At 46.4% G+C, this 26,838-nt stretch overlaps 1 protein-coding gene, 1 non-coding gene and 1 pseudogene across 2 annotated transcripts; 2 read left to right on the top strand and 1 right to left on the bottom strand.

Moving 5' to 3' along the window:
* The first annotated feature begins 10,163 nt into the window (after nucleotides 1–10,163).
* TRNAN-GUU (transfer RNA asparagine (anticodon GUU)) lies at nucleotides 10,164–10,237 on the top strand. Its single transcript has one exon. It is a non-coding gene; the product is annotated as a tRNA-Asn (tRNA).
* A 1,523-nt stretch (nucleotides 10,238–11,760) lies between these two features.
* LOC130832818 (cytochrome c oxidase subunit 6C-like) lies at nucleotides 11,761–12,001 on the top strand. The gene has a single exon (XM_057701682.1). It carries the CDS (start codon nucleotides 11,761–11,763, stop codon nucleotides 11,986–11,988), a length of 228 nt encoding a protein of 75 aa, XP_057557665.1. The 3' UTR covers nucleotides 11,989–12,001.
* Nucleotides 12,002–13,239: 1,238 nt separating this feature from the next.
* On the bottom strand, nucleotides 13,240–13,421 carry LOC130841937 (U1 spliceosomal RNA; annotated as a pseudogene).
* Between the last annotated feature and the right edge of the window lie 13,417 nt (nucleotides 13,422–26,838).

The following is a 26,838-nucleotide window of genomic DNA, read 5'->3' as shown; positions in this document are numbered from 1 at the left end:
CATGAACAGACCAGGGATCCAGGGCGGAGTTTATGGGACACTGCTTGATAGATCTCTTTGAGTTGTCCTCCTGCCATTGACCTGTGGTTGTACTCCCAAAAGAGCATATGGTTAAGTTCAAGATCTTGGGTCAGGGATGGCTGATGATCCACAGGGAACATATGGATGTGTTCAGTGACATAAAAGCTGAGGTTGAGGAGAGAGGGACAGGCAGGCCCGAAGGGAGTTATGTTCTGAACCAACTCCACACTTCTTCAGCATCTGCTCCTAGCCGGGTCTTGTGAGCCTGTGACTTGGGAGACCCCTTTGCAACATCCGTCTCTTCAGTTTAGCTGCTGGTCTAACCTGGATTGAGGGTGAAATGGATGTGAGCGTGGGTCATATGTGTCAAGGTAAAGGATGGAGGACTGGATCAACCAGTTATGAAAGTTCCTCGTCCCCGCACCCCAAGCCATACTCCAACTATCCTTCCTTTTTTTGTTTTTAATTCTCACCTTTTTACAAAACATATTTATTTATATCTTTTTGGCTGTGTTGGGTCTTCATTTGCTGTGCACGGGCTTTCTCTAGTTGAGGTGAGTGGGGGCTACTTTTGGTTGAAGTGCACAGACTTCTCATTGTGGTGGCTTCTCTTGTTGCGGAGCATGGGCTCTAGGCACATGGGCTTCAGTAGTTGTGGCATCTGGGCTCAGTAGTTGTGGCAAATGGGCTTAGTTGCTCTGAGGCATGTGAGATCTTATGGAGATCAAACCCATGTCCACTGCACTGGTAGGCGGATTTTTAACCACTGCACCACCAGGGAAGTCCCCTACCCTTCTTAATGAGACTGGTTTGTGAGATTAAGCAAATGCATTAAGGAAATCTATTTTCTGGTGTCTGTGGGCCTGACATTCTGTGGGGGAAAGAAAAATGTATCACATTCCTTCATTCAAATAATCATGAAATGGAAGGCTCACAAAAGGTACCTGATGTACTTGAAGTCAAACACGGATTAGCTTTTACAGGGCTAATAAAAGTCATCACAACAGTTCTAGTTCATTGACTGATATTGGGGTCAGGCAATTTGTATAATCCTGTGATTATGATATTTTATTTTCCTTATAATCATCTAAGGTAATATGATTGTGCTAAGTAAATAATAAGAAACTTACAGAAGAGGACATTAAATAATCTATCTGGCCAAATTAAGAATTGAAGAAAATGCTTTTTATTTACCAAAGCAAGTAAGCTATTGCTTTGTGTTTTGTAAGTAAAGGAAACTTACTTTCGTCTTTATCCTTCATTTGTGCCACTTAGTTCTCCTCTTTTCCTCTGTAACCTGGCTTTGTTCCCAGACCCCTACTTTTGTCTTACGAAACCATTTCTATACACAGTCCAATGCAGAAGTGATGGCTGGGCCCTTGCAAAGGCTCCCTGAAGTGGTTACAGGTGTCAGGACACCAAAGTCTGGAGGCAAAAGCAGCCCATCTTTTAGAATGGCTGCTTTCCCACCTCCTTGAAGTTGACATGATGTCCCATGACAGAAAGGGATCATCTCCCTTTAACTTGGGAGTCTCAAATCTCAGGGACTGTAGTCTATTGGGCTGACCTGTGCTGAAACTGAATGCACCTGCTAACGTTCTGGTTTCTTGTTAGGTGGCTAGAATATTTATAAGGTTTTCTAACAAACATCTTTGTAAAAGGTTGCATTTATAGCAATGCGATTTATTTGTGTAAAGTGGCAGCTTGAAGAAGACTGGTCCCATCAATAAGGAAAAAGAAAAGGTAAATTGAACTTTCATTGGAAACCAGCCTGAATTTGAAATTAGGGCTCTCACTTTTCTCAAGGTGGGTGGTCAGGTGCCTCAGCCATGTGTCCCCAAGGGCTTATGTCTCCGCTGTAAACTGGACAAGGGTAAAATGGGGTCAGATAGGCCAGGTCCTTTCAATTCTAGAGTCCTCCAATAGCTCTCGTCTGCTTTAGTCACTGGATTGGAAATATCTTTGTTCTTCTGCTCTGTCCTACTTCTGTGTTTTGGGTAAATTTTATGCAGCTCGGTGTGTTCTGCCCTCAAGTTGATCCCTGTAAGAATCACCTGGGAGAGTTAGTACCCATACAAGTTCACAGTCCTCATCTGTAGCAATCCTGATTCATTGGGCTGAGGTGGGACCTGGAATCTATTTGATAAAGTTACTCAGATGTGCAGTTAGATTTACCCACTGATTTCAGTGACCTTCCTCATGATTTGTGGGCATGATTATATCATATATATGAGTAATTCTAGTCTTCACAATTGACTTGTGCAGAGATCATTACTCTCTGCTGCTTTGCAGATGGAGAAACGGAGGCAGAGAGAGGGTCTGTCACTGGCCAAGGCCCCCTTGCTGTACGTGCTGGAGCCAGACCCCAGGTAGCGTGCCCCTCCACCCCAAAATCCCATCCCACATTGTCCAGTTCAATCTTTTGTCAGATCTTTCCAAGTAGGTGCTTCCTTCACCTATACTGCATTTCTACCAAAAACTGTCTAAATTTACTTTTTGTTTTTTTTCTGATATCTTTCTTCTCAACAGGCTAACAACATCACATTCTGGTCACTGGCTATTAATTTGAGACACTGGTTAATGAAACTACAGGGCATGGATCCTGCAAAGATGCCTTGTTGATGATGATGATGATGGCGGCATAATTCATGCACCATAACATTCATGTTGTGTACAAGTCAGTGATTTTCAGTCTGTTTACAAGGTTTGAAACCACCACCACTATCTAATTCCAGAACAACTGCATTACGTCCCAAATAATCCTTGGTCCTATTAGCAGTCACTCCCTATTCCCTCCTTCTTCCAGCCCTTGGAAACCACTAATCTCCTTTCTCTCTGTATGGATTTGCCTTTTCTGGGCATATCTTCAAAATGCAATCATCAGACATATGGCCTTTTGTATTTGGCTTCTTCATTACCATAACATTTTCATGGCTCATCCATGTTTTTGCATGTCTCATTATTTTATTTTTTTTACACCTAAATAATATTTCACTTTATGACTCTACTACATTGTGTTTATTCATTCCTCAGTTGGTGGACATTTGGTGTTGTTTCTACTTTTGACGTCTATGAATAATGCTGCTTTGAGTATTCAGGTGCAAGTTTGTGACCATATGTTTTCAATTCTCTTGGGTACAAACCTGGGAGTGGAACTGCTCCCAGTATGTCAGTGTCAACTCTATATTGAATTTGAGAAACTGATAACTGTTTCCAAGACAATTGCAACATTTTATATTCCCGCTAGCAGTGTAAGAGGATTCCAATTTCTGCACACCTTTCACATCTTCCTGTGTATGTTTTTATCACAGTCATACTAGCGGGGGTGAAGTGGTACCTTATTGTGGGTTTCATTTCCATTTGCTTAATGACTAATGGTGTTGAGCATCCTTTTCCCATGCTTACTGGCCATTTTTAAGTCTTCTAAGGAGAATGATTGTTCAAATCCCTTTTGCATTAATATATTAGGTTTTTTCTCCTTTTCCTCTTGAATTGTAAGAGTTCTTTACATCTTGTGGATACTAGACACTTTGTCAGATATAGGTTTTGCAACAATTTTCTCTGGTTGTGTGGATTGTCTTTGCACTTCCTTGTTAGTATCCACTGAAGCACAAAAGATTTAAATTTTTTTTTTTTATAAATGTGTGCTGTTTTAATGTGTTTTGGTTTGTGGTGAATAAAGGAGAACAAAGTCAAGTATGTTCTTAGCACTTGTTATAGTTCAAGTGATCATATTTAATCCTCTGAACAATCTTATAAGTCAGGTGTTGTTCTTTTCCTCATGACACAAAAGCTCAGAATGGTTATAAAACTTCCTGACATCAAAATTTGGCAAGGAGAGCTTTGATCATTAGAAACCATTTCAATTTGTCCTTCAAAGGCAACCCTGTACCTTTATATTAAACTCAATGGCAGTACTTTTACAAGACTACATCTGCATTTGTTGTTCTAGGGTGATTTTTCCCAAGGGGGCAGTGTGTCATTTTAATATCATTTGGACTTTTAAATTTTATTACTTTTCTCATTAAGTATACTTTTGAGTGTTTGTTTCGTTCAATTGCTTTGGGTTTCTTCTCAAGGGAGCCTGTTATTTATATGTTGAATATCTCATCTATTTTCTGTCGTTTATCACTTGTTTTACCCTTTGTCATCCCTCTTTTCAATGCCTTCAGTTCTACATTGAGGTGTAATTTGCCTAGAACAAAATGCAAAAAACCTAGAAGTACAGATCAGTGAATTTAACATACGGATGCATTGTATCATCACCATCCAGATCAAGGTATAGAACATTCCCCACCATTCCCCAAAGTTCTGTTGCGTTACTTGCCAGTCCATCCCCTTCTGCCAAAGACAAACATGTTTTGATCTCCTCATCAGAGATAATTTTGTTTACTCTTGCACTTCATATGAATGGCATGATGCAGTATGTTCTCTTTTTCCTGGGTTCTTTCACACGATATCTGGTTTTGAGGTTCAATCTTAATTGGCCACGTCGATAATTTGGCTTTATTTTTATGCTAAGAAATATTCTGTTTTATGATTATAGCACAATTGGACTATCCATTTTTCAGGTAATAAACAGATTTGTTTTTGGCTACTCTGCACAAAGTAAGTATGAATAATGGTGCACAAATTATTTTGTCCACATATCCACGTGTTTCTCCTAGGTACATACACCTAAGAAGAGAATTGCTTGGTCAATGAATGGAAACTGACACAGAGGTTGCAAAATAGTTGCGTCATTTTACATTTCTCCCCCCAATATAGAGCTGTTCCAGTTTCTGTATGTTCCCACATACTTTATATATTCAGTCTTTTAAATTTTAGCCATTGTGATGTCTATAGTGGCTTCCCATTTCGGTTTCCAAAAGCTGATTGGTTATTTGGCTATCTTCTACTGAGAAATGCTGCTTCAAATCTCCTGCTCAAAAATACACTACATTGTTTGTAATTTTCTTTGTGATATATAAAAGTTCTTTATATATTTTACAGAAGTCTCTTGTCAGATATATGTATTGCAAGGAATAACTGCGGGTCTATGGGTTGCCTTTTCACTTTTTAAATGGAAATTATGGTAAGTTAAAGATTTAATAATTTATGAAATCCAGTTTATTCAATTTTTTAATCTGTGGTGAGTGCCTTGGCATTTTGTATAAGAAATTTTTGTCTATGCCTTAGTCAAGAAAACATTCCATCATTCTTTAAAAAGCATTGCAATTTTAAAAAGAACATCTCCAATTAACTTTAGTATATGGAGAGAAGTGATTTTTTTTTTTTTCTGTTATCCTGTCCCATGTGTTGGCTGGAATTCTTTTTTTTTTTTTTGGGGGGGGGGTACACCAAGTTCAATCATCTGTTTTTATAAAGAAGTGATTTTTAATATTAAATTATTTCTAAATGAATAGTCATTTGTTTTATCATATTTTGCAGAAAAGCTTTTCATTACTCTGCTATGCATATTGGTGACTTTATTTAAAAAATCAAATAATTGCATACGGATGTGGGTAAATTTTTTACTCTCTACTCTTTCACATTGATATAATTGTGTTGTGTTTACATACACCAATAGTATAGTGTCTTAATTACTATAGTTTTCACCTGAATTTTGAAATCCAGTAGAGTAAGTCTTCCAACTTAATTTTTCTTCAGTGTGTCTTGGCCAATCTACATACTTTGACTTCATATACATTTCATAATTAGCCTGCAAATTCCCCCACAAAATGCCTGCTGCAATATTATTCGGAATAACATTGATTTGACATTTTAAAAATATTGACTCATCTAATTTATGTATATGATATATGTTTCTATTTATTTAGGTCTTTAATTTCTCTCAGCAATGGTTTTCAGAAGTCTTCAGTATATGTGTTCTTAAGCATTTAATGATTATGGATGTGAATCTCTATTATGTTTCACTGAATTTTATTTTCTAAACACTGCTAGTATGAAGAAAGAATTGCAGTAGATTTTTATATGGATCGTCTTGAGATATGATACAGGTAGAAGAGACTGCACCACTTTAAAGTATACAATAAGGGACTTCGTAGGTGGCGCAGTGGTGACAAATCTGCTTGCCATTGCAGGGGACACGGGTTCGATCCCTGTCCCAATAACATCCCACATACTGTGGAACAACTAAGCCTGTACAACACAACTGTTGAGCCTGTGTCCCACAATTACTGAAGCCTGCGCACCTAGAGCTGTGCTCCACAGCAAGAGAAGCCACCACAATGAGGAGCCTGCACACCACAATGAAGAGTATCCCCCACACACCAAAACTACAGAAAGCCTGTGTGCAGCAACGAAGACCCAACACAACCAATAAGTAAATAAATAAATAAGTAAAAAAATAAATAAATAAATAAATTTTTGCCAAAAAAAAAACTTAGGAATAGCTCTATGACTTACTTTGGCCAAAGCAATATGCGTGGAAGTGACATGCTTCACTTCTGGGTAGATGCTGAAAAAAATAAAGTATACAATTCAATGCATTTTGATAGATGTATATACTATTAAAACCACAGCTACAATCAAGATCCAGGGTATTTCCCTTCTGTCACAACTTTCCTGTGCCCCTTTGCAGTCCAGCACTCCCTCAACTCTCAGCCACAGGCAACCACTGCCAGAATAGATGAATCTGCCTTTTTAACAACTTTATATAAGTGGATCCATATACGTACTCTTTTCTGTCCGCTTTCCTTCATGCACCATAATGATTAAAGTATATCCATCTTACTATATGCATCAACAGTTCGTTCTTTTTATTGCTAAGTAGTATTCCATTTGTATGAATATATCAGCTCTGTTTATACATGCATCTTTTCTTTTTATTGGTTATTGTTTATACACCTTTATTGGAGTATAATTGCTTTACAATGTTGTGCTAATTTCTGCTATACAACTAAGTGACTCAGCTATATGTATACATATATTCCCATATCTCCTCCCTCTTCAGCCTCCCTCCCACCCTCCCTATCCCATCCCTCTCGATTGTCACAGAGGACCGAGCTTATCTCCCTGTGTATGCAGTAGCTTCCCACCAGCTATCTATTTTACCTTTGGTAGTGTATATATGTCAATGCTACTCTCTCACTACACCTCATTTTTCCCTTTTCCTTCTGTGTTCTCTAGTCCGGTCTCTACACCTGCATCTTTATTCCCACTCTGCCATGCTATTCGCCAGTATTATTTTTCTAGATTCCATATATATACATTAGCATACGGTATTTGTTTCTCTCTTTGTGACTTACTTCACTCTGTATGACAGTCTCTAGGTCCATCCACCTCACTACAAATAACTCAATTTCATTCCGTTTTATGGCTGAGTAATATTCCATTGTATATATGTGCCACATCTTCTTTACCCATTCATGTGTCGATAGACATGACACATGTCCTGGCTATTGTAAACAGTGCTAATGTTTCCACGTACTGGCTATTGTAAACAGTACTGCAGTGAACACTGTGGTACATGTATCTTTTTGAATTATGGTTTTCTCAGGGTATATGCCCAGTAATGGGATTGCTGGGTCATATGGTAGTTCTATTTTTAGTTTTTTAAGGAATCTCCATACTGCTTTCCACAGTAGCTGTATCTATTTACATTCCCACCAACAGTTTACTTTCCCTTTTCTCCACACCCTCTCCAGCATGTGTTGTTCCTAGGGTTTTTGATGATGGCTATTCTGACCAGTGTGAGGTGATACAGCAGGTTTGATTTGCATTTCTCTAATGATAAGTGATGGGCATCTTTTCATGTGCCTCTTGGCTATCTGTAGGTCTTCTTTGGAGAAATGTCTGTTTAGGTCTTCTGCCCATTTTTGGATTGGGTTGTTTGTTTTTCTGATATTGAGCTGCATGAGCTGCTTGTATATTTTGGAGGTTAATCCTTTGTTAGTTGCTTCATTTGCAAATTTTTTCTCCCATTCTGAGGGTTGTCTTTTCATCTTCTTAACTTTCAAGTTTCATTAAGTCCCATTTGTTTATTTTTGTTTTTATTTCCATTCCTCTTAGGAGGTGGGTCAAAAAGGATCTTCCTGTCACTTATGTCATAGAGTGTTCTGCCTATGTTTTCCTCTAAGAGTTTTATAGTGTCTGGCCTCATATTTAGGTCTTTAGTCTATTTCAAATTTATTTCTGTGTTTGGTGTTCTCATTTCATTCTTTTACATGTAGCTGTCCAGTTTTCCCAGCACCACTTATTGAAGAGGCTCTCTTTTCTCCATTGCATATTCTTGCCTCCTTTGTCAAAGATAAGGTGCCCGTATGTGCGTGTGTTTACCTCTGGGCTTTCTATCCTGGTCCATTGATCTATATTTCTGTTTTTGTGCCAGTACCATACTGTCTTGACTACTGTAGCTTTGTAGACTCATCAAGAAGGTGAGTCAAAAATTATCCGCGTTCTGGCTGTAGAATTTAGTTTAACTTTTAGAAAAGACAAATACATCATTTTCCAACATAATCTCCTTGCTTTTCAATACACTTTGTCCGTGTGTTAAAAAACTTTCATATTCCCTCATTAAAAAATGTTTTAGGCTGAGCTGCGAGCCATGAATGCACCACTGTCTTCACTTCTTCATCAGAAGTGAATCTTCGTCCTCATAGGGATGTTTTCAGGGGACCAAACAGGTGAAAGTTCAATGGAGCAAGATCAGAACTATAGGGAGGCCACTTTAACACCTCAAAACGAAGTAATCCATGATAGACTTAGGTTTCAAAAAGTGTCTGTGAGATGGGCACCCAAAACAACTCATGGAACAGCATAAACAGAAGTGCTTGGATATCTGCAAAGAAAATTTGGAGCCATACTCTAAGGAAGGTGAAAGTTTCTTAAAGAGAATCATTACTGGTGATGAGCTGTGGATTCATCACTACGAGCTTCAGAGTAAATGGAAGAGGATGGAATGGAAACATCCTCAACCACTGACCAAGAAAAAGTTCAAAACTCAACCATCATCAGGAAAATTGATGCTTACAATTTCCTGCGATTCCCAAGGGCCAATATTGGAACATTGCCAGCAAAAATGTTCAACAATCAACAGTGCTCGTTACAGTGAGATGTTTATTGAAGAGCTGAAGCCTAAACTTCAGATTAAATGCAGAGGACTGCTATCCAAGGGCATGGTAATCTTGCATGACAATGCACATCTGCACATTTCTGCCCACACTGTCGAGACTCTGCAAAAACTTCATATTTCATCAGGTCTTTTGACCAATTCTTTTTATTTATTTATTTATTTATTTATTTATATATTTATTTTAATATTTTTAATTTTTTTAGAGCATTTATTGAAGTACAATAGACACACAATAAACTGTCTTTCTCCTTGGCAGCTTTCCTCCTTCATCCCTCTCAGACTTGCCCCCTGCACCCGCAGGCTGAGGCCGCCTCACTGTCTTGGCTGGGGAGCTCAGAGCCGATCCAGGTGGTGCCCTCTTGGACTTTCTACAACTTTTACCTGGTTCTAAATCCACTGCCAGAAGAAAGGTTTTGAAGAGCAGCCGATTGGAAAACTCTAGGTTCCTCTAGGATGAAAAACTTAGAGGTGGCATAAGAATTCTCGGTGGACCCACCACCTCCGGCCCCTGCGGCGGACTGCATCCTCAGCCAGACATTTATTGGGCACCTGCTGGATGCCAGGCCCTGCTCCGGGTGAGGGGCTGCCTGGGGCGCAAACTCCAGGTCGTGCCTCATGGAGCCCTTCTCTGGAAGCGCCGAGAGGAGGCAGCACAGTGGGGACACAGCCAGTTGCTGTCCTTTCCCCCACGCGACCACCCGGGCCTGCGGGTGGGGTGGGGTGAGGGGGGACTTGCGGTGAGCGCGAAGAGTGAGGCCGATCATGAGTGGGAAACGGGAGACTTGGGCCCGAGAGAGCCTGCAGTCGTCCCGCCTAGAGGGGCCGCTTTTGAGGCGGCCAGGAGCAGGCAAGGATGGTCGTGGGCCCGGCGTTGTTTCGTCAGAGCCCGCAGCTGACTCGGGCTCGGTGTCCACGGCCGGACGTTCCTGAGGGACGAGACTCAATGCCTCTGGCACCAGTGAGGTGGGACAAGATAGAGGCATGTGACTCTCTTTGCCGCTGGATTGGAAGGGACGGAGACTGCATTCTGATTCCAGGATGTTACAATAAAACCTCGCAAGCGCTTGTCTCTGTGGCACAATCGGTTAGCGCGTTCGGCTGTTAACCGAAAGGTTGGTGGTTCGAGCCCACCCAGGGACGGACTTGGCTTGGCATCTGATTAGCGAGGTCTCAGCCGCCGCTTTCATGCGTCTGCCCTTGCAGTGCCTTCCCCCCGCGCCCCTCTCCCGGAACTCTCCGGGAACCTCCACCCAGCCGATCCCCAGCACGCTCTCCTTCCTCCCGGTTTTTAACCCTGGTGCCCCGGTCTCTTGGCACCACCTGGAGGGCTGCCCTCGCTAACTCATCCACCCTGTGCATTCCAGGGCAGCTGCCAGAGGATGAAGGCACAGGCACACGGGTGGGGGGAATCTCTTACTCAAGCTCTGACGTCGGCAATCAGGCTCTGTGCACCACCTGCGCGGCACCCCCAAAGCGGAGTATTCACCGCCCGGTCTCAGGGCGCCTGCACCCTTTCATTTGGGACTGTGGCTTTCCACTCAAAGTGATCTGCAGAGTCAATGCAATTCCTATTCAAATCTGTGTCTTCTGAAGTTCGTTACAGAAAAACCCGAACCAACTCTTTGGCCAGCCCAATATAACTGAGTCCCTGCGTGGTACACCTGAAACTAACACAACACTGTAAATCAACTACACTTAAAAAAAAAAAAAATTACGTCATGGCCAATTTGGGAGGCAATGAGAAGAAGCCCTCGCTGGGGCCAGGGTACCTGCTGGGGTGTGATGAGGAGGGGACACAGGCTGGATTAGACAACAGTGAGGGCCTCACAAAGCTGCACTGGTGCAGGAGGCAACAGGCAGACCCAAAGATCTCTAAGTGGTGACGCACTGAAAGTGGTGGATAATCTAGCCCTCCAGGAAGAGCACCTACATCTCTAAACATGCCTAGAAAACTGCCATGCCTTGGTCTAAAGAGTACCTTAACTCCTTCCAGCTCCATCCAGAACTGGGGGAGAAAAAGAGATGGAGATGCCTGCAATCCTTCTCGGACATGATTCTCCTCACAGTGGCTGTTTTACAGTGGGCTCAACATGACGACTAAAAATAGCATAATCTGTCCTCAGGCCATTCCTCAAATCCTGGACTTCAGAGGACCCACACCCGTTCGTGGGTAACGCTTCATGACGTCACCACTGCCAGCACTCACTGGGCTGGCACCCCACCACACCGAGCCACAGACCAGGCCTTGACTGGATGACTAGGAAAAGAGAATCACAGAAAATCTTTGCATTCCCCTCTGAGGAGCTGGATGGACCTCCTACATTACTGCCAACCCAAGACAAAGTTCAACTCCTTGCAAACGGGGCCCACATTATTTCGACCTGGGTATTTAATACAAGAACTCCCTGGTGGGCGAGCCCCTTCCTTGGTGGCATCTCAGAGCTGTGCTCCGTGCTGGATAAGTGGGTGCTGCCAGGAACCTTTTAGGAAGCTGCCTGTGCACCTAATGAACTCATTAGAAGGGTTTGCTCCTTCCTCTGTACTTAAGTCAACAATTACTGTTGTTTTGCCACCTTCAAAAAAAAAAATTTTGTTTCTTGTGGTCCATTTCTCCATCTGTCTGGAAGGACGTCATCGTTGAGCTGTCAAGGAGAAAAACTACCATGGCTTCCAGTTCTTTGATGAAACCTCAGATGCGTGGCCTTCTGGCCAAGCGTCTGCGATTTCATATGGTTGGAGCATTCATTGTCTCCCTGGGAGTTGCAACTTTGTGTAAGTTTGCTGTGGCTGAACCAAGAAAGAAGGCATATGCAGATTTCTACAGAAATTATGATTCCATGAAAGATTTTGAGGAGATGAGGAAGGCTGGTATCTTTCAGAGTGCAAAGTGATTTTGGAATATAAAGGCAGACTGTTCCTGAAGGAGCATTCTAAGTGCCATATAATTTCTTTGGGTTGAGTTCCATGGAAGTTTGGCACTTACCTGTGTTCCTGAACTGTGAAACTGTGAACTATGAATATCTGGGCTACGGAATAGTCTCTCTTGATAAAAAAATGATCTAAAAAACTTTTGTTTTCTGCATTTTCTAATTGCTCGCTGTTAATCCCTTGCAGTACGTTGTAGTTTTCATCTTTTTTTTTTCTTTTTTCTTTTTGTATCTCTTAAAGTTCACTTGGGTCTTTTTTATGTTTCCCATGTGTCTACTGAACTGTTTGAAGTTACGGAATACAGTTGGAATAAATGTTTTAATGTCCTTCTCTGGTGACAGCTCTGGGTTGTTTGCACATGATCGATGTGTCTCTGCATTATGGGTCATTTGCCCTGCCTGTTTGGATACCTCCGAATCTCTGATGGAATGCCAGATAGTGTGAATGTTGCCTTGTTGGATGATGGAGAGTTGTGTGTTCCTGTAAACGTTGGGCTTTCTTCAGGGATGCATTCAAGTTACTTGCAAACAGTTTGATCCTTTCAGGTCGTGCTTTGATGATTCGCTAAGTGGTTCTGAGCAGCACTCAGCGTAGGGCTAACTAGTTGCCCTCCTGAGGCAAGACATTCCTGAGTACTCCACCCCACGCCCTCATGAATTGAGAGGTTTTGTCTGTCTGTTTTGTTTTGTTTTCTTCCTTGCAGTCTATCTGTTGGGGTTGATGTTTTCTGTTGTTAGCAGGAGGATAAACCGAGGTCGTTATGAGTGTGCATGGTGGGCCACCCCTACTTTGAAGTCCAAGTTGGAAACACCGGTGAAGATTGTGCAAGATTTTTGCAGAGCTCCACAGTCAGAATGAAATCCTCAAGTAGGAAAACCCCCTTGAAGCTTGAATGCACAGAGAAACTCATATCTGCAGTGGCAGCAAAAGCCTGTGATTTGTGCCCGGCAAGAAAGAACCTGGTTAGGCGTAGGCCATGATGGAGACCTCGCGGTTTTCTTCGGAGAGTTTCGGGGTTACCTGCCACTCTTGCCCAATGCGCCGGGGTTGACAACGAAAAAAAAAGGCAAAAAAAAAAAAAAAAAAAAAAACCACCAACACGCACAGAAAATCTGGGTGAAGCAGGACGGTTACAGTTCTTGCGCAAGTCGCTTATTACGTTCTCTCCTCCAGGTGTATTGGATAGATCTGCCACTTAAGGACTCATTGTCATGGGAGAGCGTGAACACAGTCCCCCACTACCACAAATTTCAGTCCCCCACTACCACAAATTTCGCAGTCGAGTTTCCCGCATTTGGGGAAATCGCAGAGGTCAGCACACCCCCAGTGCAATGGGTTGAGCCTCAGCCCTGGGGAAACCTTCGTGATCATGGTATCTCCCCTGCCAGGTAAGTATGAACGTTTCGCTCCCCGTCCCCGCACAGCCTTAGGCTCTTCCGCTGTACACACACGCTCACTTTGCCACAACCCCCACCCCAGCCCCTCCACCACCCCCCGCACCCCCTCCTCTTCCACACCCCTCCAAACAACTCTCCTAAGAAAATCCGAGCTATATCTCCGGAAAACTTCCACAGCCCGGGGAGTGGCTGGCCGGGAATGGCACCCCTGCACTGCAAGATTTACATAAGCCAAGCCCCATCCCTGACCTCTAAGGCGGCTCCTCTCCTCCCACCCACGCCGGGTCCCTGGGCCGTCATCTCCCCTCACCCCTGCCCAGACGACCAATGGGCGCATCGGCTGCCGAAAGGGGACGTGACGTCGTGATTTCCGCCCACGTAGGTAACGGACCTCTAAGCTTTCATCTGAAATACTGGCGGGTTCTGCCAGCCTCCTGGCATTCGTCCCTTCTGTCTTGCGTTACACACCGAGGAGGGGAATTACGGGATCGTGTGTGACTTGACCCAAAATGTTTGTTAGTAGTAAAGAAGTCGTAAGGTAAGGACTACAGGTATTTATTTATAGGAACACAATGAAAGCACATGTCTGTGTCCTGTGCATAGACACACAGATTCAGGGTTGCCTCTCACAGTGCTGCTCGGTGTATTGTCTGTGCACGTCCTTCCTGCTTGGTTCTCATGGTGCCCCAGGGACCGTGCTTTTGCTTTCCTCACCGAACAGAATACGAGAAATGAAGATTCTGAAAAAGAAGCGGATGACCAAAAGAAGGGGTTAGAAAGATGACGTGTTTGCTTGGAGAGTGCGGTTGGTTTGTTTGTTGATTTGTTTTCTCTTTCTGGGTAAGACTGGTTCGACCTGGGGGTGGGGGTGGGGGCCGGGGCCGCGGAGGCTGGAGAAGGAAGCCAGCTTGTGTTTTCAGACCAGAGAGCAAGGAGTGGAGTGACTGGATCCTTGAGGGTGCCTCTGGCTTAAGGGGGAAAGTGACTCTTGCGGAGAATCCTAGACGCAGAGGAACTCAGCACCCAGCCAACTTCCAGGAAGAAGCTTCCTTTCCTCCTCCCTGCTTTCTCCCTTTCCCCTCCTTTCTCTCTCTGCAGCCATCAGAAATAGACTCTGGCTCCTTTCCTCTGAAATATACTTTCTTCAAGGGATAGTGCTAGCTCAGAGACTCTCCAGCCAACTGGAGAACCAGGCTCTACAAACAGGGAGGAATAAGCAAGGCCAATGGAAGGGAGCACACAGACCAAACGGGAAGGGCACGGGTGCCCCCTGCTGAGTGACAACCCCTGTGGCTCTGCACAGGTGACACTACTGGCCCTGGACACTAGACACCGCCCATGGCTCTGCGACTTCTGCTGCACCTGGTCGGTGTTAAACTAAGGATCTGGAGGTGGGGAGAGTTTTCTGTTGCACGGGACAGGAAGAATTTCCCCAGGGCCTACTCCTTGTGCCTCTCAACTCCTGTCAAATGCTGGGGTCATTGTTACTCATGGGGATTGGCCAGCTCTTGGTAATAGACCCACATCTTAGCCCCTAGGAAAACTGTGAAAGCCAGTATGTGATCCTTAAAAGTTGTGGAATGTGGGAAGGTCCTCATACACAGGCAGGGGGTTCAGATAAAACCCCCTGCAGCTAGCCCCGTGGGGAACATTGTAAATCCAGTGCCCAAGGCCATGCAACCCTGTCTCAAATATGCACGCGTGTACCACCCAGCCTCAGAGCGTACTAGACGTTTATCCCTGAGCCCAGGGTGAGGGTTTCAGCCTCTTATAAGGGGATGGTTTGGTACACCATCCAGTATTATTTACATTATCTCCACTGAGAATTGACAAGCTTGAAAGTTCACGTTTCTGGGGCTAGAGTAATTGGTCTACAGCCATGGTAACAAATGGCCACCGATGTCCACTGTAGGAGTTTCCTGTTGCTACTGTAACACATTACCACACACTTAGTGAATTAAAACCACGCACATTTATTATCTTATGGTTCTGGAGATCAGAATTCCAAGATGCATCTCACTGGGCTAAAATCAATGTGACAGTGGGGTTGAGGTCCTTTCTGGAGGCTCTAGGGGAGGATCTCTTTCTTTGCCTTTTCCAGCCTCTGGAAGGTGCCCACATTCTACTCTCATAGCCCCCTTCCGTCTTCAGAGCCAGTCACGGCTGATCAAGTCATTCTCAGAATGCATTATTCTGACCCCAACTCTCCTTCCTCCCTCTTTCACTTACATGGACCCTTGGGATTCCATGGGGCCCTCCAGGACAACCTCCCCATCTCAAGGGCCTGAATGTAATCACACCTGCAAAGTCTCTTTCGCCATGTCAGGTAGCATGTTCACACACTCTAGGGATCAGGATGTGGACATCGTTGGGGAAGCATTATTCTGCCACCACAGCCCGTCTCCTCGGTGAACACATTTCTGCAAGCGTATCAGTCAGTGGTGGCCCCTGTCTTCTGAAAGTCATCCAGGTGAACACAAGTCAGTCCACTGCCTTTGAGTGTCAGCCAGGCAACAGCTGTGCCTCATGTGGAGGCCTCTGAGTCAGAGAGAGAGAAGGAGGAAGTCTGTGAGGAGAGGAATCGAAGGGACCCAGTGCCTGGAAAGTTCCCAGGGACCAGAGCTGAGGGCTGCAAGCGCCTTCATGGGAGGAGGAGGCTGTGGAGGGTGTTAGCACCTGAATGTATGTGTCCCCCCCCCCACCCCCACCCCCAAATTCATATCTGGAACCCTAATCCCTGTGGGACTGTATTTGGAGAAGGAGCCTTTAAGGAAGTCACTTAGATTAAATGCATCCATGGGCTTGGGGCCCTGATCAGGTAGGATTAGTGTTCTTACAGGAGGAGATACCAGAGAGCTTGGGCTCCTGCCCTACCCCAGCTCAAGCAAGGAGAAAAGGCCATGTGAGGACCCAGGGAGGCATCCGCTGTCTGCAAGCCAGGTAGAGAGCTCGCACCAGAAACTGCATTGGCAGGAACGTCCGTCTTGATTTTGGACTTCCAGCTCCCAGAATGTGTGCAAACAGAGTTCTGGTTAAGCCACCCGGTCTAGGGTAATTTCTTATGGCAGCCCAGGCTGACTAATACAGATGGTTACTTAGCCATTGGCCTAAGCTGCTTCTCCTACCTGGGCCTTTGTGGGATCTGCCCCAGTTTTGTTCATTTCCTGTAATTAGTACTCACAGCCTGCTCTGCCCTTCTTCAGGCTGGTCTGTGACTTTAGAATGAGGATTGAGCACCCGGTTTAGGATTTCAGAGTGTAATTTACTCCATGTAACAATGACCTGCACCAAGGATCTTCTTAGAGTTGTGTTGTTGTTGTTTTTAAACAAGTCTGACATCTTCCCAAATATCAACATAGCATGACTTGGACAACTGGATTGGGAGTCTGCAGAGTGACCCCATGACCCCACGTGGCCTGCATTTGCTCTTCTCCTGGGAGATTTCTGTGCTTCGGACTCTACAGAACCACAGGCAAGGGTTTGGCTGCTGGTGAGGAATCTGTGCCCAGCTCTGGGGAAACCGAGGGACAAAGGAAAGTATCCCCCAAATCAGGGCGTGTAAGAGGGCTGGGTGCGGGGAGTGATGAGAGGCTGCTCTTGTGGGAATAAAGGAGGATGAGAGGGAGGTGGGGGGGGTGTGTGTCCAGCATGAGGTCAGGCGAAGTTCACGAGAGGGCAGCTGCCATTCTGGGACCAGAGACTAGCGCCTCCTTGGCATTCACGCTCTTCCTCTGCCTCCAGTTTCCGCTCCTCGGCCCCCTCCTCCCCTAGCATCTCCCCAGGCTTGTTTTCTTCCCACGCCTCCTCCTCGTCCCTGCTCCTCCTGCTCCCATCCTCCCCATGCCTCCCCCACGCGACGAAGCAGGCCAGCCAAGGAAGGGGCTGCCCCCGTCTGAGAGGACCATGAGGGAGTGTCTTCCACCAGCCTGAGAAGCAGGGACACATTTCTCTCTGGTCAGAACCTGGTTTGGAGGAGACAGGGCAAGATGGCCTCCGCCTGAGGAGCTCAGCCTCCACAGCCCGCCCAGGCAGCACGGGCCTTAGGCCCACCCGGGGATGTGTGAGCAAAAGTCAGGGAGCTCTCTACACAGAAGGCCAGCATCTGGTCCACAAGATCCCAGAGAAGTTAACTACTCGGTGCCTGCCTTCTTCACAAGGCAAGTTCCAGGGGAAGGACCACGTCGCCCCCTCCTGGCGGCCTGGCGAAGGTGCACGGCGCTCCCTTTGTTCAGGCGAGGGTAGGTGTGAGGGAACCCGCCCATCTGTTGTTCCATGCAGAGCAGCTGCAGGTTCCTGGTCCAAAGTTAGTGGGGTCCCAGGTGCACCGACTCCACCGTCACTTCCTCCACCACAGGCTCTTCGTCAAGGATGAGATTTCTCCCAGATAGTCAGCCTGGGGGGAGGGGGGAGGGGGAAGCAACATCTGGGAAAAGAAGCTGAATCTAAACCGACCAGCTCCTGTGCATTAGCAAGCTCATCGATGGAACACGTCTAGGTGCTGATGTGACTTGGTCTTGCTTTGCTGTGCTACGTGGCACCTTCATATCCTGTCTTCATTTTACTAAACTTTGTTGAAAGGAGACAAGTTTTGGGGTTTTTTTCCCTCAGTTCCAATATTAGTTGGCACCTTAGTTAACAGTGTTGCCAACAGTGGAGTAACGCCCCCTCTAGGTTGTCCCTGTTGTAATTCCCCAAACCTGTGCAGGTATTGCATTACACAGAAAAAGAAACTTTGCCAGTGTGATTGGGCTAAAGCCCTTGAGGTGAGGAAATTATATTCGACCACTCAGGTGGGCCCCCTGTAATTACACACGGCCTTCCTGAAAGCTGGGAAGCAGAAAAGGTCAGGATGATGCAAAGTGAGAGGATTCTACTTGCTGCTGCTGGTTTTGAAGATGGGTAAAGAGGGCACAAGCCAAGGAATGTGGGGGGCCTCTAAAACCTTTGTAGAAATGACGGGGAAACGCATTATCCCCTAAAACCTGCAGAAGGTAAGGCAGCCCTGTCGACCTTTTGATTTTATCCCAGTGAGACCTTTGTTGGACTCCTAACCAACAGAACTGTAATATAATACATAGGTGTTCTTTGAAGCCACTAAACGTCTGGTCACTCTTTACAGCACACATAGAATGCCAATTCTGTAAGTGTCTAGCACATTCACTTTAGCAGGAATAAGTTGGGGACATAATGAACCCTGTGTAAGTCTGCAGGGTGTGTGTCTACCTCAGGTGGACCGGTCAAGAGATATTGGTACCTGTTTGCAGCCTTACATTAGGTATCTTTCTTCCTTTCCCTTTTCCCCTAAAGGACGCGCACCCTATTTCCCGCACAGGTGTACCCAGCATGGTTCTCATTTGAATTACAGCAAACTGGAAGACATTGGTGGTGACACAGGTTGATTTCATTTGCTTTGTAAATGGATTCTATCATGTAGAGGGAAAGAATGTAATTTATGGAAAGTTAAATAGTGTAGAATCGTCCTTTCCAAAGATACATTTTTTGCAACTTTTTTTGGTTTTGGTTTTGTTTTTTTTACACTAAGGCGAAGAACTACTGTTCAAAGGGTGAAACACAAGAATGGCTTTTAGGAATTTTCCCCCAAGGTAATTTGTGACTGGATCCTGTTGCCAAAACTTGGCCTCTGTTCTCAGGTGCCGAATAGAAAGGTGGAGACAGAGTTTTGGGTGGAGCAGAAGAGTAGCTTCTACTGCTTTGCCAGGCAGAGGGGGCTACAGCGGGCTAATGTCCTCAAGACCATGTGACCCACCCTGGAGGGGGTAGCGAGGAGTCTTCTAGTGTTGGAGGAGCAGGGCGTGGTCAGCTGGTGGACATTTCTGGGATTGGTTGGCATCAAGGGGAAGTTTCCAGCATCATCCCCCTTCTGGTGTCAGCCTGTCTAGGCTCTATGTGCTTGTGGTCAGCAGTTTTCATCTGGTGGCCGTCTGCGTCCTATAGAAACAACTTAGGGATGTGTGCCAAGCCTTTATCTATATCTTTCAGGAAACTGGGAGTTTGGTGATTCTGTGATGTGGCAGAGTTATTATCTAAATTGTTACCAGTTCCCCAGCTCAACAGCTCTTCTTTGTTTCTACATCTTCACACTTCCCAGTCATTAACTCTTGAGCCAGCATTTTGCTTCCAAAGACAAGGACACAGGGGCTTGTCCATGGTTTCAGTCCTGACCAGGTCTGAGATTTAGACAATACGTGTGCTGTTGTTTTCATGAATGCTGTGTGCATAAAATGAAGTTCTCAACAGCATTATTTGAGTTCTCCAGGGATTAATGATTGTATCATCAATGCCTTCCAGCCCTGGTGGCACGGGGATGAGGGGATGCTTGATAAGCTCAGAGCAAGAGGTCCTCAAATGTTCCTACTTTAAGTAATACATCATAGTTTGGCTGACTTGTCATCCATTCTTCTGATTCTGCCAGTGAGTTCCTCTGTAGTGACAGCCAAAGGCACTTATATACAATATGTTTAGTGTAAAAGCAGAAGCTGAGGTTACTTCAACTATTACGAAAACGGGGCATGTGTCTACCTCAGGCACGAGTCCTTTGCTGGATGTTTTTGTAAATTGGTGGTGGTGGTGACAATGGCTGAGTTTTTTTGTTTTTTATTTCATTTTTTATCTTTATTTTATTTATTTATTTTTGGCCGTGCGGGAGGGGCCTGTGGGATCTTAATTCCCCTGCCAGGGGTTGAGCCTGTGCTGCCTGCAGGGGGTGCTCAGAGTTTAAACACTGGACAGCCAGGGAAGTCCTTGAGTTTTTTCTTCATGTTGTTGTCTATTTTAATGTTTCAACTGTTACCAGGAAATAATTGTGGAGCAAGTGCTTGATGTTAATCCTGGGCTGCAAAAGAACATAACTAAGGACTTTTCCCAGGGAACGCTTTGAGATCTTTATGTCAATTTGTGGTGACATCCACTTTTCAATTACAGTTTCTTAATTAAGGCAAGCAAGCTTATTTATAGGTTTGAATCAGTCTTATCGCAAAGGACGTTTTAAACTGTGCTCTGCAGCCCACCCGCATCAGAAACATGTGGTTGTGCTTCTGTGAAAAATGCAGGTTCTGGGGCCCCACACCAACTAAATCTCTGGGGATTGGAGCCCAGGAAGTAGCTTCTTTACTGTCCACTGCTGATTCTAAGGCACTCTAATTGTAAGAACTACCCTTTAATATTTTTAGGTAGGGGATTCTTACAAAATGACAAGAGGGTAAATCATTCTTTTACACTTAGACTTGAAGCATTAGACAGTGAGGTGAGCTCTTAGTGACAGTTTGTCTTTCCTATTCTTCCCCACTCAGCCTAGGGACGCGTGCAGAAAGTAGAAACAAAGTAGGGGAAGAAAAACATTTCTTTATACACATTTTGCTATAATAGCCACGAAAAACATTGTTTCATTTCCTCTCACTGAGCCTGCCCACCCGTTATGTTGGCCTTTTACATATCGCTGTAGCAATATGTACAAATACACATCACACGTTTATTCACACACACACACATTCGAGAGCACTGTGAAGACACAGACTAGGCTTTCGCACAACCACTCACGTCCCTTAAGAATGGTCACGGCTTGGCTGTACACAAGACTTTCAACGGGCTTGGTGAGGCCATTCGTCCCCAAGTCCCAGAGAGAAGTTAGGATGACAACATCGGACAGTACATTTCAAGTGAGGTCAGTATACTCTTTGGAGATCACGAAAGAATAGAAATAGGCGGTCTAGGCTAAGCATGAGATGGCATCTGGAAATCATCCCTTTCACCATGTGGATTCACAGCTCTCAGGTGCTGCCGTGTAGACGGACCCCCAGGGTAACGGTGACCCAGCTGCGCTGGCCCGGGTCAGGTCGTCGGGCCCCTGCCAACCCTGTCCTGCAGGGCACCGCTGCTCAGTGCTGTGCTTTTAGATCTGCCGTGGAGCTCCAGTGTCGGGACCACATGCTCCACTGCTGGGGAGCAGGGCCCATCTCCCCTGAGTTGACCCTCTGGGGGTAGGTGATGAGGGGTGAGAAACGTGCTGTTGCTGGTTCCCATGCCCCTGGGGCGCTCACAGGCAGTGTCACAAGGTCCTTACACACTGTGCCTGTTTTGCTTCGTGCTGGGCCCAGTGGTCCTTGGCTGGTTATTCCTCAACCGCAGGAAAGCCCCTCTGCCTTTCACCCTGCCCCCGCAGGCCACATCTGTGACTCCTTCCAGACCCTCCAGCAGGTGTGGAGGAGGGGAGCCCAGATCCTCCTCAGCAGACAGGGAGCTGTGAAGAAGGGGGGCAGGCCCCTCCTCCTGCTGTTTGAAGGACCTCCGGTGACTTCGCTTCTTGCCTGGCTCCTGGAAGGCAAGGGTCACAGGGCTGGAGTGCGTGGCAGAGCCCTTAGGGATTTCAGCTGGAGGCCAAAAGAACACAATCAAATTAAGAGTCCACTATCAGGCCCTGCTGGTGGCTGAGGCTGGAGCGAGCGCTGAGTGGTGACAGCAGCCAGGAGCACGGTGAGAGCCTGTCAAGAGGATGAGCTGAGGGGTGGGATGAGGTCTGGAGGAGCAACTGGTGCCACCAGGTTAGAGGACAAGCTTCCCACCACCTCCTGTGGTCATGTCTCTGCTCAAAGCCACTGCACACCGGGTGGCCGGATCCCTCCACTCCCTCTTCAGGGGCCAATTCGCTCTCCACTTCACTTTGGAGCAAAAGGGTGGTTTTTTATGATTTCCCAGGAAAAGAAGTGCTTAGTAGGAAACATGTGCATACAGACATGGTCTTTTGTAGGAAGGAGAGGCTGTTTTCTAGACTGATACCAGCCTTGGGAGTTTCGGGTTGGTGGGTCTGGGTAGCTCTGTTCTCTCCACCTTCTCTCTTTGATTCTCCAGTTGGTGACTGGTGTGGCCAAGGAGGAAAGTTTACCATCCACCAATGGAAAGATGACTGAGCTGAGCCTGAAGGCTCCGGTTTCCTTCCCTAAGGACTCTGTTCTCACTGCAGAGCTGAGGCGTGGACTGCAGGCTCGGACTCTAGAAGTTAGAGGTGAGTCCTGTCTCGGGAAGTGCAAGCAGGCAAGTCACACAGTTGGGTATCAGAGCCTCCCTGTGTTGCTCACTCTGTGTCTCCAAACACACTGTCTCAACCCAGCAGAAAACCCTGAGGACTTGAGTCCTGGGCCTAAAGCCTGTTGGGCCGAATGCCTGGCTTTCGAGGGGCTCCTCTGCGTGGGTTCTTTGCATGCATTTCGCATGCCCTGGCTGCAGCTGTTCAGGAGGCTCTCCTCCCTAAATAGCGGCTGCTGCGGTGTGGGCAGGACAAGGGCGTGTGGAAGGGATGGCCTCCAAGTGTCAGCAGCCTGGGGGAGAGTGCGGGGAGGAAGGCCACCTCGGGAAGCGGCTGGGGGAGGCCCTGCAGACCTGGCTCTACCACTTGCCAATCACAGGACCAGGGCACAGAAGTCAGCAGGCAGCATGTGAGCAGGTTAAGGATGGATGAGAGAGAGGATTCTGGGGACCATAGCTGGTTAGATGTGCAGTGAGGAAAGCTACTCTCTGAGCTCAGATGCAGCTGCAAAGGGAGGAGAATAGTACTTACCCCCCTGCCTTGTTGACTGTAAGGAGCAAGTGGAGGGAAGCAGACCAAGGTGCTCTGAAAATTTTGAAGCTCTGCCCAAGGGCAACTTTCATATTCTCCCTAATTTATGACCAGAAATAGGAAGCCGAGGGCCTCTCCTACCGCTTCCGTGGGCAGTGGAGCTGAGCCTGTGTTCCAGCCGCTCCCCCAGGCAGTCGTTAATGCAGATGGACTCCTCCAGGCGCTGGCGCAGGTTCTGGATTTCACCAAGATGCTCATGTAGCAGGTCAGTCCCTGCAGCCACCCAGCAGGGCAGGAGGAGGTTGGAGATGAGAAGCTGGCCCCCTGCCTTTGGAGCCCACGTTAGGGGCTGGGGCTCTGCCAGCAAGATCCCTAAACATCACTGTCCTCTCACAGGGGCATCTAGAAGCTCAGGTGACTTGTTTAAAGAGTCAGTTGGCTTCAAACACAGGACAGCTGATGCTAACCAAGCCCCATAGGCCTCCTCCATACAGGGGTGTGTGTAAGGGAGTTGTAAGTGCACATGTACAGTTACTAGGGTAGGTGCTAAGTGCCAGGGGTTTCACATGGTTTAAAAAAAAGATCACTGAAGGGACTCTCTTGGTGGCACAGTGGTTAAGAATCCCCCTGCCAGTTCGGGGACATGGGTTCGATCCCTGGTCTGGGAAGATCCCACATGCAACTAAGCCCATGCGCCACAACTACTGAGCCCATGTGCCACAAGTACTGAAGCCCATACGCCTAGAGCCCCTGCTCTGCAACATGAGAAGCCACTGCACAGAGAAGCCCACGTGCAGTAACAAAGACCCAATGCAGCCAATAAATAAATACACTAATAAATAAATTTTAAAAAAATCACTGAAGGCTGTGGAAGTCGGCCTAGCACTTGCTAAACGTCTGGCCATCTCCTGAGCTAAGTTTGCACATAATGAGGCAGGCCTCTCCTCTACCCTACTACCTTTCCTCTTACTGACCCTTGACTGAACATTTGTTAGCAAGGGACAAAGCCCTTCCTCCACCCTTAGAGAGAAGGCCTAAGGTAAAAGTTAGGTCCTCACGTCAGCTCATCCTATGTGGTTAATGACTACTACTCAATGCTTCCCTCAAATTACTTTTAACGTGAAAGGAAGAAAGCCCACTTAACTGTTTCCACAGGGACATGTCAGGTGGTGTCCACTGCAGAGGAGCTGGAGTGATTGTACTACTGCCTTCCCTTAGTGTTTCAACGAACCGTTCCATTGCCTCATCAAGGCCAGTGCCTTTGGTGGCTGAAGTTTTCAATACTTGCCATTCTTAGTCCTCCAAGCTGGTAACCCAAGTGAATATGCCATCTCCAAGGGAGACATGGCCTGGCCCATGTCTCTTTTACTAGCAAACAGCACTAAAATGGCTTTTCTCTGCTCTTCTTCCTCCAACACAGAAACTAACTCTGATTTAGAAAAGCCAGTTAGGTCTCGGTCACAACTGTCCACCACACGAATGGCTGCATCTGTGTTTGCCTGATAACATCTCCAGTAGGGCCTGCTCCTTGTCAGTATGGCACCGATCCAGGCGTCTGAAAGCTGATTAGAGAGTTGGGAAAAACACCCCCAAGAAAAGAAAAAGGATGCAGAAAAGAGCAGTGGGAGGGGTGCCAATGACAGACTACGTCAACTGCCTCATTTTGCTTTAGACACAGCCTTTTTCTGAAGATCACAGTTCTCTTGCTGTTGGCACTGAGCTGCATCCCAGCATTCTCCCGTACAGCTACACCTGTCCAGGTGGTGAGATGCCTCTTGGACCTGACCAGGGGAGCTAGGAGTGAGAGGGAGAGTTTAAATTGGGTTTTCTCCACAAGACATGTTTATGGGGTGGGGATCTGTGTAGAAACGCCTCCCTTTCTGTACAACTCCTGACTGATGGAAGAATGTTCTGTGACTGTTGGTGCCTGGCATTCTGGAAGGGTCTGAGAGTGGGCTGCGAGGGGCCCAGGCTGCAGGGACAGAGAAGGACATGAATGTGAGAGCACAGAGGTGGCCGCGGACTTGCTCCTACCCCTGCTCAGCACCGAGGCCCTGGGCAGGGAGGATAACGGATGCACTCAGGAAGAACTAAGCACTGAAAGGGCCCTTTCCTTTTATCCCCACGCCGTGAGCCAGACACCAGAGGAGAAATGGAAGAGCCGCCCAGGTAGGAAAGGGGTGGCTCCTCAACGAGATTTCACTTCACAGGCGGAGCTGCTCGGCTTTGTGCTTTACCTGTGGGTTTGGATCTGGGCTGATACCCGCAGGAGCCCGGGGAGAGGTCCCCACATATGCTCTCTGCCGGAGGCCACATCCTGTCCCATGGCCACTGCTGCCCAGCGCTGTGCTGCCCCTGGAGGAGAGTGGGGCTGGGCGGGGTTGGGCCCCCATCCTGGGAAAGGAGACACTTCTCCTTGAGAGGCCACCTTGCCAAGGGACGTGCTGTACTTAAGCTGCGTCATCCTTGTTGCCACTGGGGATTCCTAGGCTGTTTCTTTAATGGTTCGGCCTTTCCTCGCGTGAGAATCTCCTTCAGATTTTTGTCTGAAATGCAGTTTCTTGTGCCGTCTCCCCAGAAGTTTTTAACAGTCCCATAGTGACCGTGACGTAGTGTTCTATAGGGTGCAGCTAGTGCCCAGGGATTGGAGCCTGTCTGCTGCATGATATCACAGTTACTCATCCAAGGTTAATACTATTTTCTCTCTTTTACATTGTACAGTGTTCTCTATTAAACTTGCGATCCATATGTTCCAAGGGGGTAATGAAATCACCATGTAAAGCAAGCTAGGTGCATTGTGGAGTTGGTATTTGCATCTTGGACTGCTTTTCCTAGGACTGTGCTTTCATTGCTTTTGCACAGACCTAGGGTAGAAACTGATCGGAATTAGGGTAGAGAGTAGATGACACTGGTAAAAGTTAGTAACTCCTGGTAACTAGCAGTACATAAATACTGCTTGACAAGTATTTACTGAATGTTCTATGTGGCAGGCTCTTGAGCAGGCACTGGGGAGGAGGGGGGAACAAGGCACGCAGAGCACCTGCTCTCAGGAAGATGACCCATAACACAGGAGCCAGATGTTTATAGAGAATCACATACATATTGATATATTTTTTAAATTAATGACGATGATGTATTTAATACTCATGGGTACCTTGGTCCCATTGTGTCAGCCAAGATTGATAACTGAGTATCAACAGAAGACTATTGAACAGCAATAAAATTATTTTTGGAGAATGTCCTTCAGTTTTTTTTTTAATTACTTAACATTTTGTGGCTGCATTGGGTCTTTGTTGCTACTTATGGGCTTTATTTCTAGTTTTGGCTAGCGGGGCTACTTCATTGCAGTGTGCAGGCTTCCCATTGCGGTGACTTCTCTTGCCGCAGAGCACAGGCTCTAGACCTATGGGCTTCAGTAGATGTGGCTCGAGGGCTCTAGAGCACAGCCTTAGGAGTTGTGGCGCACCGGCTTAGTTGCTCTGCAGCATGTGGTATCTTCCCCGCCCAGGGATCGAACCCGTGTTTCCTGCATTGGCAGGTGGATTCGTAACCACTGTGTAACCAGGGAAGTCCCCCTTCAGATAGTTTTGTCTTACTAATGGAAATACGTATGTTTGATCTAATGTCCCCTGAAATTCAACCATGGGTTCCTGGTGCTTTTGGACAGAAAGGCTTATGGTCAAGGTTTGTGTGGTGACTCTGCTGCCACCAAGTGGTGTGGGCACGTAGGGAACATCTCCATACAGATCTCAGCTTCCTGGTCAGTAAGATAAGGTTATTCAGGTTCTCCAAACTCCCTTCTTGCTGAATTTTTTTCCGAGGGCACGAGAGACTGAGATGCATGT

This window comes from Hippopotamus amphibius, chromosome 1 (assembly GCF_030028045.1).
Source record: "Hippopotamus amphibius kiboko isolate mHipAmp2 chromosome 1, mHipAmp2.hap2, whole genome shotgun sequence".
Taxonomy (NCBI): domain Eukaryota; kingdom Metazoa; phylum Chordata; class Mammalia; order Artiodactyla; family Hippopotamidae; genus Hippopotamus; species Hippopotamus amphibius.
The sequence above is the reverse complement of the archived record's forward strand: the minus strand, read 5'-3'. Positions and strand labels throughout refer to the sequence as shown.

Bases quoted from the DNA above. Each gene is read 5' to 3' on its own strand.
- LOC130832818 (XM_057701682.1), top strand. From the start codon at position 11,761: ATGGCTTCCAGTTCTTTGATGAAACCTCAGATGCGTGGCCTTCTGGCC.